This window comes from Tympanuchus pallidicinctus, unplaced genomic scaffold (assembly GCF_026119805.1).
Source record: "Tympanuchus pallidicinctus isolate F22 unplaced genomic scaffold, pur_lepc_1.0 scaffold22, whole genome shotgun sequence".
NCBI classification, from domain to species: Eukaryota; Metazoa; Chordata; class Aves; order Galliformes; family Phasianidae; genus Tympanuchus; species Tympanuchus pallidicinctus.
The window spans coordinates 29,017,251-29,030,735 of NW_026294739.1; the positions used below are offsets into that span (position 1 = coordinate 29,017,251).

At 35.8% G+C, this 13,485-nt stretch overlaps 1 protein-coding gene and 1 long non-coding RNA gene across 2 annotated transcripts in view; one reads left to right on the top strand and one right to left on the bottom strand.

The window, feature by feature from the left end:
- Window positions 1-13,485, bottom strand: part of WWOX (WW domain containing oxidoreductase) — a 467,162-nt gene that overhangs the window by 367,602 nt on the left and 86,075 nt on the right. The window contains exon 6 of the mRNA XM_052686450.1: window positions 562-650. Within this exon, the coding sequence (XP_052542410.1) occupies window positions 562-650 (89 nt within the window). The remainder of the gene's footprint in view (window positions 1-561; window positions 651-13,485) is intronic.
- On the top strand, window positions 2,523-8,823 carry LOC128082373 (uncharacterized). The gene is made up of 3 exons (XR_008207641.1): window positions 2,523-2,582; window positions 2,853-3,034; window positions 7,015-8,823. It is a non-coding gene; the product is annotated as an uncharacterized LOC128082373 (long non-coding RNA).

The window sequence follows — 13,485 nt, forward strand, 5'->3', positions numbered from 1 at the left end:
TGAGATCATTTATTTAAAGATTTACGTTCAAGCTAAAGCAAGCCAACTGTTCGGAATTCATCCTGAATAAACAAACTGCCCTTTTGTTAGGCTCTGTTATTACCATCAGCTTTATTTTATTTTTTTATTTTTTTATTTTTAAATTTGTCATAGGCTATTTCAGATCTGTGAAACTGAGTTGTTTGGCTCAAAGGGCCATTTTTTGAAAATGCTTTAAAAATAAGGATACAGAAGGTTAGACAAGAAAGCAAGACGATGAGTGTGCTAACTATTCATCCACAAACTTTCAAACCACAGCAAAGTTGATAAAACTTCCCTGATCTGTTTTTTATACAGTTAATCTTCGGCCTTTCTCAATAGCTAGAGAATTATCGATGCCCTCCTTTAGGCTTAAGATGTGGCCACACATTGAATATTGAGATCTGTGATTATTTTCTAGGATGAAAACAGAGTCTCATTTACGTACTGTAATTTCTGATCACTCCAGCTGTGGTGTTCTGCCAATTTTGCTCAGCTGATAAATAACAAGAAATTATTAAATGTAATCTTCTGAGTACTTACATATTCTTGGATTTGAATGCTTCAGCAAAGTTCTGCACACTGCGAAGAGAAGCAAGGTCTAAGGTCATCGCTTCTACCTTGGCTTTATGCTGGAACAAGAAAAGATAAAATAAATAAAAGACAAATAACAGCAAGTTTAGTTCACAGTATCATATTATAGCAAATGTATCACGAAACAAGACTGAGTCTCTTGTTCAACATTACAACCCCAAAGTGAATACAAATCATCAACAGGAATGGACGAGCACAACATTCAGTGCCAAAAATAGTAATTTTATTGTGGTTCTGCTAAAGACCATATAGTGCACAGCTTTAAGTAATGCAATCAATTGACATGAGGTAGTTTTAAGGTTAATCTGGTACGTTTTTTCTTTCCCTTTAGCTGGTGAAACTTCTAAGCAAGTCATGAAATAAAAGGTGCAGTAAGCATTATTCTTAATGCGTGCATTTTAACTAAGTCAATCGAAATACACGTATTTCAAAAATGCTCCATAAAACCAGCTAAATTCAACCTTGTATATTAACCTACAACAATCCGTTACTCATAGCAGGAGACAATTAACTGTAGAAAACAATCTATCCACTTACATAGTTTTTCACTCAGTAAGAGTTTAGCAGGGTAAAATATTTTCTAAACAAATAGCTTACGATCTTAAAGCAACATCAGGAAGAGGACGTACAATCCTGCAAAATGACAGGTTAACCTGAAGGTGCTAACCTTAGGCATCAGCCAAACAACAACTAATATTTTCAATTTCAAGATCCCTGTCCTCATTCCTTTTGAAATCTCAGAACAAAAGCAACACAAAGTCTATTTCCACTACAACCAGTGAAGGAGGAAGCCAGCCCAAGACTATGGCTCTCAGAAGCCACAATTTTGAAAGAGCTTCCACTTGGCTGCAGGAGCACCTTGTGTTCATGCACAACACCCAGCCATTGTCTTTAGTTCTTCCACAAATGTTCTACTATAAGACATCCTCTACGAAGCACCATGACATGCAGTTTGCATAGAACCCCAACGAATGATGCATGTGTGCATTTGTTCTTGCCCTCATTTTTAGGATCAGTGAACGCTTTGGCACCTAAAGGAAGCTGGCAAGGGCCCTGTGTTCCTCTCCAGTCTTCAGTCCAATTTGCTTATCTCAGCCAGCAGAGAAGAAATTAGAGGGACACTTCATGCAATGTCAATGCTATCTATTCCTATATATACAGTCATAGTTTAGACAGAATGTTAGCACTGCTATAAGAGTGAAAAATAATAATATAGAAGAGTGAAAAAAGGATGAGAACAGTGGCCCTATAGAACCAAAGCATTTGAGTGGAGAGGCAGTAGATTTGATAAGAGCATGATGCAATGAGATCTACTCTGGCCACAGAATAACACAACGAGCACTTCAGGAGGAATACAAAGGCAGTGGTAGGCCTTCAAGCACAAAACGAAGCCTGGAAGAGCAATCTCATTGTATCCAAAGTTCAAGCAATTCACCTGATCCCTGTGTTTCATTGCACCTGGTGCTTTTTGTTGTTGTTGCTGCTTTTATTTATTTATTTTGCTAGCACCCATTCTGCCTGCTGCAATTACCTTGCAGGTTGGCTTTAAACAGAATGTCACTCAAATTCCTTTTGTCCTACTGCCAAACCTAATAAAATATAGCCAAATTTTGACAGTTCAGCATTAGGAAGTATCCATCAATGGGAGTACGAAGGTGCTAAATGCAACTTTCCTAAGAAGATTCTTTGCACCCTCACAAGACACGTGTCATTAGGGCACCGGGATTCATTTGGCCCCACTGGGTAAATGTTTACTCCCGTTTGAAAAAGAAAGTCAGTGCTGCCCTGTGTTACACAACAGAGCTGCAGAAAAATCTCTTCAACTTTGCAGTCTAAAGCTGTTTACTTAATAGATAAGTAGTGTACAGAGTTGGGTTTATTTTATTTCTGCTTCCCTCAGTTGAAAAATTCTCCTGCCTCTAGCAAAGAGAAAAGGACAAGAATGCTATAAATACAGGGGCATAAGAGGGGTAATAAATTTATTTTTTTTTTAAATCAAGCAGTTCAGTAGATACCACAAGCTGCTAGTTACTATCTTCTTGTTAAGAAATTTAAGAAACTATATATTTTTTTTTATTTTTTTTTTTTAGGGTAAGGATGGCTTCATTAACTTTTCCCATTGAATAGGTCGCAGAAAAATGGCAAAATATTTCTTTTTTCAGCATTCCCCCTGCTTTTGCTTTACAAAAAAAAAAAAAAAAAAAAAAAAAAAGCTAACAGACTGTAGTTCCTTTGAATAGGTGTGCATGAAGCACAGAAGACACTCAGCTGCTCTATCTGCCTCACAGAAGAAAATTGAGCATGTGAAGCCCACAGCACTCTCAGCAGAAAGTGCCTCTGAAGTTTGTGACAGCATGCAGAAGGCCAGGCTGTTTTGAGTATTTTCCCAAAACAGCAACTGGGGAAAGACCTGTGGGCTTAGGTAAGTTTCTCAACTTTCCTGCTTCAGATTCTTCCTTGCAAACTCAGATTCAAGCACTTCTCACAGTTCCTCCTAAAGGACAGAAACACTAAGCCTTTATTTTCAACACACTTTCACTCCTGATTTTTCTACTCGCTTTCATGTTACAACTGAAAAAAATAATATTAAAAGAAATAAAGAAAGCTATGAATAAAGCAAGGTACTTGAAATCCAAATCGCTAAAAATGTCAGAATAATTCCAATCAGTGACAGGAATGAGGATTTTGGTTGTGGGTTTTTTTTTATTTGTTTGATTGGGGTTTTTGTGTTTGGTTTTTTTTGCTCGTTTCTTTTACAGCTTTATCTTTAATGTTTTCCCTCTTTCTCTGTATGCCTAGGCAGCAGATATCACAGCATTTATTAAAACAGAAAACATACAATTTTTATTAAAAAAGATAATAAAAAAGAAAAGAGATTTCTAAAAGGCATGAAAACCGTAATTGTAATCCACAGTCAGAACTGATTGCTAATGGTATGCTGCAAATCTTGATCTAATGTGTCATAATTTTATTATGCTGATGTCTCTCACCATTTTACTCCACATATTTTCAGTACCAAATTATGCCTCGTTTTATGTTGTGAAGTCTTAAATGGACTTGTCACTTTCCCAAATACAAAAGACAGTCAAGCTTAGAACTGACATCATAATATTCAACACACTAAGACAGCAACCTCTAGAATTTTTTAAATTAAGTTGATAAAATACATCAATCTTCCTTCTACTTCTTTCATTTCTATTACACCATCTAAGGGACGATTAAACAACAGAATGGGTGTAGAATAATTTAGGTAGCTCACGGACCATTACTACACAGTGCCCATCTACAGCCTGTGCCAAACGAGCTGCTGCCCTTGCAGCAGATTCCCAAGAGAAACACCCTGACAGCACCTAAAGCTACCCTCAAACCAGACCCACACCAATTCTGCATATCAGCCAAAAGGAGAACACACACAGCAGAAACGTGGTTGCACTCTTTGAATGAGAAGGGGCTCTGGGGGGGACTTGCATTCCGTGCAGCCCAAAGAGCGGCTCAAGGCTAACAAGATGTAGACACCAGCATCGTGTCTTTGAAGAAGCAGCCAAAGACATATCACTCTGTAGCTCCTAACAAGGCCCCCTCCAACAACACTGGAACGTTTTGAAAAATGCAGAGTAAGAATTTTATCTCATATTTGATGGTTTTATGCTCAGATCTGAAAGCATTTTATCAATATTTCCAGATAAGTTTCATTGCTCTGGATAGAAATAACACCAGAAAACACTGTATTTAGTTTTGTATGCAAGTTGCTCCCCATTGAAGCAAAAATATTAAAAATACTTATGTGCAATTGGCTATATTTTGCACTCACACTAGAAAAATGCTTATTGAGGCAGAAACTAACAAGAAAGTGAAAACATCCAGAAAGCAAGCAATTTCACTATATGCAATGTACTCACTTTACAGCTTAAAAACTGTTTAAAAATGAACACTGCATGGTAGAGTAGCTTGGCAGTAAACATGATTGTGCATTTGTGTCTTGGTATTGAAGAAGGAGCTCTTTTTCATAGTGAATTTTTCATTCAAATGTAAGTGATGATTTACGTTAAATATAGGTAAAGCATAGCTACATTTTCCTGAAGGATTGCAAGGAAGTGAAGAGCAGTACAATAAGTTGAAGCATAAAAGCTTTCTCTGTCATAATATTTATTATAATGGCATATAAAATAGCTGAAATAAATAATAGATGACTAAAAGTAAATTCACATGATAAAGAATCTTTCAGCAGACACCATTACTTCTGACTGCTCCAGTTTCTTACAGAGTTGAAGAGTCTTAATAAATATGCTGTAGCCCCTGTATCTCATGTAAATACAAGTCATTTGGTGAGGGCCTACTTAAAACGTAACAGAGTGGACACTGGATAATTTACTGCATAATTTTACTCTCAAAAGGTATCATGTACATATCCGAGGCATTTAAAGGCACTGAACTCAAAGCTGAATACATAGAACAACTAAAAATATCTGCCTTCGAGGGACTGAAAATACAAGAAACTGGTTTAAAAAAAAAGAGTTTGATAATCTTGACGATTGCCTTGTTCTGCAAATAATTCTTTTATGCAGTGTGAGAAATAAAAAGTCTTCAAGAAAAATATTTATCTTAAAATACATGAAGTAAACAAAGAACCAAAACTTACCATGTGACAAGCAATGCCAAAATAAACCCCCATTTCCATGCTAAGGGCAAAGTAGAGGATGTTTCAGAAACACGTCTGGCAATTTGACACACAGCTTATGACAGCCAATAGCCAGTGCCATGCAGTATTTATCGAGGAACATTATAGGGAGAAAAGCTTTCACTCAGGATTAGGACTGTAAATATTATTGTCCCTAGTGTATTCAACATTTGGTACTTCATGCAAAACTGTATTTATGTAATGCCTGCTTGATATTGATAATGCTGTGTGCTTTGAATGCTACACAATTCCTTCTCATGGATCTGCATGGGACAAATGAATCTCTTTGCTAGAAGAGTGACCCGAAGATACATATTAGACCGCTTACTGATCATCTTTGGACCTCTCTTTTAACATGAAGAATGAATTATTATGATTATTTGCCTTTTCCTCACCCCTTCTCCTGAACATTTATGGATGTTTTGGCAGAGAAAAGTCTGCCTTGTTGGCATCTTCTGCAAGTTATAACAGTAAGAGGCCCCTTCAGAAAGACATGAAGCCATCAAGCTGTGATAGGACTGGACTACAAATGCACGTCTTTCAGCTGAAATGGCAGTTCCCTAACATGATAGCCTAGAACAAACTTCTGAATTGGAGATTTAATCTCAGTTTGGTTATAAAAGCAATAAGGAAGTCAGGGTCCTCCTAGAGATTGAAAATAAAGGCATCAAATGAACAATTTAAACACCAAAGACAAGAGAGATGGAAGAGTAGTAAGGGAGACCTGATATGAAGGAGTTCAATTTTTGTGAATGCCATACACCAACACAGCATTTGGTCCCCACACAGAAACAAAGTAGTGATATTTTTCCTTCATCCAAACACTTGATTTATCTATAATTTAAGTTTTATGTCCTAAATGCAGCTATATTACAGAACTCCCTAGCTATAATTTGTAATTTGAGTTGGACGTGGAAGTGCTTTCTTAGTCATGCAATAGGCCATTTTAATTCCCCAAAATTTATGAACTGCATGTCTATATAAAGAGAAATGCAAAATACACTCATCTATTTCTTTGTAGCCACGCAACTTTTTTCCAGGTTTTAATATTTATTAGTCTTTAGTAATAAATACCTCTACTATGAGCAATGTTTGTTATTTCACAATCTTTACATTAGCTAACACTTATACCAGCATCTCTGCAAATTTGGCCTTTTATATGTACCAACGACAATTATAAAGGTAGAAAGTGTTAATCTCAAAAAGAAATTCAGATATCTTTACAGAAATAAACTACAACCCTAAATCATGCTTATAAAGTGTAACTGAAGTCAGTCTCCAAAGGCCATTTCAAAAATTATTTATTCCTTAACTATACAGAAGAAAAAAAACCATACAGAAATTACTAGACTACAATTTCAGAATGCTTCAATTTGCAGGCTCCAAATGTCCCTGATTTTTCTTGGATACGCGTGGTTCCATTGCACGCAGCATGCATCTGCTTCAGTAACAAGAAAGTACATGCATTAAAAAAAAATCTACCATGGGTTTTGGCAGTAGGGATTTGTCTAGCTCTTAATGTACACAAACTGTTGGTATTTCCTTGGAAGCCTACTTTTAGCTGGATTTTTTTCTTTCCCTGGATATAGATCATTTCTTTCCATCTCCAAACCCCATTCCTGTAAAGCTCATTTAAATTCATCTTGGGGAATCTCAAGTAATCTTGGCAATATATTACATGTGTATGGTTTACTGTTCTAATAAACATATATTCTTGTTTACAGAATAATAGAGGGAGCCTGGGAACGTGAAACAGGATCTGGACTGTGGAGAACCTCCTATTCAAATGCTTTCAATTCTTTTCATTCTGAAAGATTTGAAGTGATAGCAGAACACACTGTCAAAAACAGCAATGAGGCAAACAGCATTGGGATAATTTAGAAGCCACAGATTGTTTTCCTCTAAAAGAGTGTTCAGATTGAGGTTGCTGTTGCTGTTAATCATCCACAGCATTAAAGACGTGCTATCTTATATGTACAGCTGCACGTACAGAGTTGTATAAAACTTACAACAGGATTTCTCATTTAGGTTTTGCACACACAGAAAACGTTAGCGTCCTTACTACAGATGCCAAGCAAGTCAAGAAAAGCGTGATGGTCAAAAGGGCAACAATGTTTAAGTAAATACGAAATGAACCCTTTTCCCCTGTTCTCTCATGATCCATAATCATAAGCTGCGTTCTTGCCGGAAAGTGCAGACATGCACTGCGCAGTGCATTAATCCTTCAAACACTAACAGATGCCGGCAGGGATTTAGGCTGGAATGTATTTACAAAGTGACAAATTATGTTCCGTATTATACAGAGAGAGAAAGAGCACCCACAAATAGGCTGATAAATGTCAGCTGTAGTCACGACAAACGGTTTATTTTTATTATACTGTAACCACAAATGTTTTTTGCAGGGAGGCCCAAAGATTTATTTGTTGCAGGAAAAAACAAGATTATATATGACACAAAGTAATAACTGTGAGATCACTGATGTTCTGGGCAGCTTGCCCTCCTGGAAGCTATGTTCAGATTGAAAATTGTTCCTTAAAAATGGTATGTTACATGACACAAAGTAAATAGTTCATAAATCTGTACTGCAACAATAACTAACAATTAAAGACTAAGGCTGTGGCTTATATAAGCTAGAAGGAAAGTTTAGTATTTCTTTTAGTGGAACGCTGAAAACGAAGCAACAACTTTAAAATAAATCTGAAGAAATTGCTTCAGATTAAGAGCAAAGTGCGATAATTGCGAGATTGAAGCAACTTATTTTAAACACAGGCACGGGGCTCTCTAGGAACAGTCAGTGCAGCACAATTAATTGGCAGGATGGTGACGTCTGCAGGCTTACAAACGCACTGCAGCTGTTAGGAAGTACCTCAAATCCTGCCTATGGACTCGGTACGGTTCAAACACACACAAGCACACACACTTAATACTGGAAAAGTACAAATACAGGTATTCTTAGAAGTCATTACTACTTTAATACCAATTCCAAGGTGCTTCAACATCAGTAGAAAGACAAACATGGAAACGGAAAAGAAAAAAAAGAACTTTTTAATCTGCAGTTCATGGCATATAATCTCCTAGCTCTGAACAAGATAATATAGACATCTTACAGTACTCTATCCTCAAATAAATAAATGCAGATACAAATTCCTCCTTCTGCTTCCACAACTGTTCACATCTCCTGGCTAAGAGACAGACACAAAATGAAACCATCCCAGGTCACATTGCCATCTACGTAATTTTAGAAAGTGAAATAAAAGGACTGAATCGCATTAGTAATGATTTCTTCTACAAATAAGGGTTGGCAGGATCAGGTTCTCAATACAAACTCAATATTCACAATATAGACATTGATGAAATATATGAAGTCTTTCTGAATGCACAAGAAAATATCAAGTATATTTGAACAGTACTGGAATACGGAAAAGCAGCATTATGCCACTTGATTTCTGATGACGCACAAGGGAAGTTGCTGGGTTTTTAAATACCTTCTTTCTAAAGAAATAAAGATTATACGACAGAGAAAACGTGAACAAATGGACTGGAATTAAAATTCATTGAAAATGTGGCCCATCTCAGGGATTGTGTCATTCTGCTTGTGATCAACAATGTAAAGCCTTCATTAAAACCCCAGGGATACCTAAAAATCAGAGCTCAAAGTCCAGGCCACGTATTTTACAGATGCATCCAGCACAGACAGAAGAGGTCATGAGCCCAGGTCACATAGTTCTACTAAGAAAGTCAAAAAGAGCTTTGGCATCGATGTGGATGAAATCCAAAATAGAGCCTCATTTTTAAGTGCTGCAAACGTGAGCAGCTGAAATTTTCTTCTACAAAGTATGTCTTTTTAAATAAAGTTTTGATTTATAGATAACAAAAGGACACATTCAGCAATATGGTGGGACAGTCTGTGTGCACCTAGCATTACACTTTTCTTATATAATTTCCTACATACAAATTACCAGTGAATCATATAGTTACACGGATGAAGACTGTACCTTAGAATTACACTGCTACATGATTTGTATACCCAAAAGAAGGAATTGCTGCCACTGCAGCAAGTAAAGCAGCAAGAAAAGCAAAGTAAAACAATAATATTAACCGAAAATATCTACCTGAAGAATAAGCACACAAAATTGATATGAATGTTTCATAGCTCAGAGGGAGGGAGGAAGAACCAAGGTATAAAGAAAATACTTCTTATTGCCATTCCCTGTAAGAAAAGAAGCAAAACTGAAACACAAAGAAGTGAAGATAAGCAGCATGATAAGCCTGTGAGTAGTGCTCTCCTGCTGGACATAAAGACTTTTAGACCCTTTCTACAATTTAGTTGCCCTTAGTCACTCAGTTGCTGAATTAATCCCAATTTCATAGATATTGTCAGATATCATTAAATAATTTGAATATATTCTAATTCACTAGCTTTTTCAGCTAATAACTTAGGCTTTTCCCAAATTTCAAGGTAAATACTGGCTGTACCTACCTGAACACCTGAAAAAATAGCAGCTACTGTATATCTTACCCATATGCCACATGCAAAAATGTAAAACATATAAAAAAAAAAAAATCAAAAAGAAAATTTCCAAGCAGATGTTTATAAACAGAAGGTAACGGATAAAAACCCAAACACAATGCTGCATTATGTTACATGATTCACTGATGAACCCATTGGAACTACAGCAAAAAGCCCTTCTGGAAAACTTCCAGAAATTAAAAGGTGCAAACAAGCTGCCTAATACCCTTGCGTAGACTGAATTCTTATGAAGAAAATAAAGTTTATTGTCTGGAAACAGAGAAAGCATGAGGAAAGCAGTAAAGCAATGGAGGTGAACAATTAGACAGATGTTCACTTAAGGAAATAAAGAGAACAGAAGAAGCCATCACTGAAGAATTTTACGAGAGTACTGACAACTCTGCACCTCATCAAGGGCACTGGTAAAGTTAAAGCCACTGAAGTTTTTTCTGCTCAACTCCAGGATAACTGCTGACCTTGCAGAAGTCTGCATTTAGCAAATGTGGCTTAGGAAAATAACATTACACTTTTCATTTTATTATTTTCCCAAACACCATCCATACACCGTACTGTATATTTCAAGGAAGTTAACTGCACTTCCTGATATGATAATATAATACACTCATAATTTGTCCTAACTATGTCTGTGCATCAGGAAAAGTCTACATTAAAAAAGATATTGTCATTTAAGGAAAATTCAATACTGCCAGTTACATCTCATCTTCATATACACGAATGGCTGGAATGGTTTTTGGTTAATACAATTAAATGTTATGTTTCCAAGAGTCTGCGTAGTAGGCAATATGCTAAGTCGAACACACATAGTACTGTGAAATTTAACTACCAAAACATGAAGGGAAAAAAAACCAAACAATACCATGTTGATAATCTGTCCAAATAAAACAGAGAGACACAGATGTAGGCAAAACCAAGAAAAAGGAATTAACAATAAGAATGAGGATTTTTACTCTTATTATTTTTTTTTTTTTTGCAAGGATTTTCTGTGCTGGTGCAGGCTGAGGTACTGATATCATTTGTTTCAAACAAACATTTCTATTGTTTAAAATATCATTTCAAGACCCTGATTTATGATAATACTTCCACTGTGGCTTTTCATGGGGAAAAAAAAAAAATCCTCCAAATATGAAGTGCATTCCTGATTTCTTCATTCCTTTTACTAACTCACATACTTTTAAAAATTACTCTTGAAATACTACACAAATGTAGCTCATTATCATTAACATGACTCTCATCATTTTCCTGTTTACTGTGGACTACTTCCTATTACACACAATAGAACTATTATCAAGTCCTATTGCAGCAAAACATTACATTGGTTTTGAACTGTAAATATAAATATGACACATCACCTTAGCCACACAGTACAGGATACACAGATATCAGCAGTGAACTATCCAGTTATCCAATTGTCAGACTTTTCACCAGCTTTAAAGCCTGGACAAGTCTAACCTGCTCTTTAGTATTGTTGGCATAACCCAGTTTGGCATCAGGTAGTAGAGATGGAGATGAAGTGGAGAGGAAGTATCAATTAAAGGCTATGTAGTAATTTATAATCTATTACTTACATACACAAGAAAAAAATCCCATAAAGTAGATTATTAGAAAATATTTGTTTGTTTTTTAAACAGCCCCAGATTGTCTTTTTGACTGTCATCAGCCAGCAGTTCCGCTTACCAAAAGGAGCAGGTCTTTTCTTTACAAACATTTCTGTGCAATTTGCAGTACAATTAGCAGTTTGCCCAGGTCTGCAGGGGTCACCCTGCATATTCCCTACACGCTCATGTTTCAAAGTTCTCAGTAACTCCAGAGAAATGAAGAAAATTTCATCATTCACGTTTTAAATAATATAAAAGATGTGGAAAGTGATTGATTTAACTGTAGAATTGAAATTAGTTATGGAATGGAATTTTTTTTAACATACCGTAAGGTCAAGTAATAGTAAATAATTAATGAATTATGAAACAAATTTTCTATAAGACAATACAAATTATATTCAATGAGATCTAAAAGTGTAGTTACACCAAAAATCCATATAATATACCACAAAATGAAGAAAATACATGATACTGAGAAATAAAGGAGTTTTTTGCTATTATATTGGAATAACCATCACTCTGATGAAATGTAAATAATGTATTTCCATACATACACATAATTTCCAAAGGTTTTAAATGCCATAGACTACAATAAAAAGGGAGAATTTACAATTTTTTTTCTATTGCTTTTTGTAGTAATATTTCCTTATCTCTTCAGCAGTCAATGTGGATCTCATGCAGCTGACAGCAGAATGACCATGGTCTACACAAAATCACAGGGATCTTCCTCTGGTCTTGCTGCTGGTTTGGTTTCAGCTACAGTCTAAAGACTGCTTGTCCACAGTGCTTCTTTACCAGTCTGAATTTTATGTTTTTTGATGCTGAGGTTGAGTCTCATATTTCAGTAGAGTGCACAATTCAATACTGTAATTATCTTGCTTACTTTGACCTTTGTGGGCAACAGACACACAATTAGTAACATGAATTCCAGTTAAGGTGTCAAACAGGAAAATCCTAAAGTCGCCCAAGATATTTTCTGACTCAAAATACATGGTTAGTTCAGTTTAGAGCTTACTGGATTAGTAGATGGGAAACTTGTTTAACTGCATAAAATTCATGTTCTGACTTGCAAGGAAATGATATAATGGATTTATTTATATTTTTTAAAGTCTCATTTTTGCTTAGAGAGAAAACGATTCCAGCTTTCAGATTAAATTTTAGCAAAATATTACACACAGAAAAAGACAAAGAGGAAGGAGAAAAACAAGCAGCTTTTGAGGAATGGATTTCTCACTTACTGTGACTGCTCTTCAGTCATTTGAAAGTGTCCCAGGGGATAATAAATGAGAAAAGAATAAACACAGCAAAGATTCCTGACAAATTGTTGCATCAAATGCGGACAATCTATCAAACCAATTTCATAAATAGTCCAGACTAAAATACTTAAAATAAATGTGAGCAGGAAGTTGAATCTCCAGCAGCAACTGTTTCACCACTTGCTTTGGGTCACAGCAGCAGTCAGAACTATGCAGGTACTCATACAAAACTCACATTTCCTATACCAACTAGTTCACAGAATTCTGTTGTCCTTGTACTATTTTCAGGTAAAAGTTTCATAGCCAAAGTTTTTGGAACTCCCAGAGATACACAATGGCTGTGAACTTCTGAGTGACATTATCATACACAGGAGCTTGAAAAGCCCATGACTACTGCCAGTTTCAACTACATGATTGACAAAGTTAAGTGAAAATAATCCTTTTCTCCCTTCCCATAGAATCATTCAGCACAATATCTAAATTTTTTTTCCTTTTACTTTATTCTGCCTTTTCTAATCTGGACAGCAAATTTGACCAGTTCAAGAACACAGCAAAATTCACTAGGAATAACACAGAACTTCCAGGCATGACTCACTAATTCTCTTAGGCTCTTCTGAAAGGGATACGGCAACACAAGGCAGAGAAGGTTTGTATTTATAAGACTTTGATTAAGTAGGCAATTTTAGGACAGAGACAAGTTAAAGGAAAATGAAAAAGTTCCAGAAGTATTGAATTTTGTTTAAAAAACATAATTCCTCTAATCAACTACATCCATGGATTATTTAATAATGGAAATTATCCAGCAATGAAAAA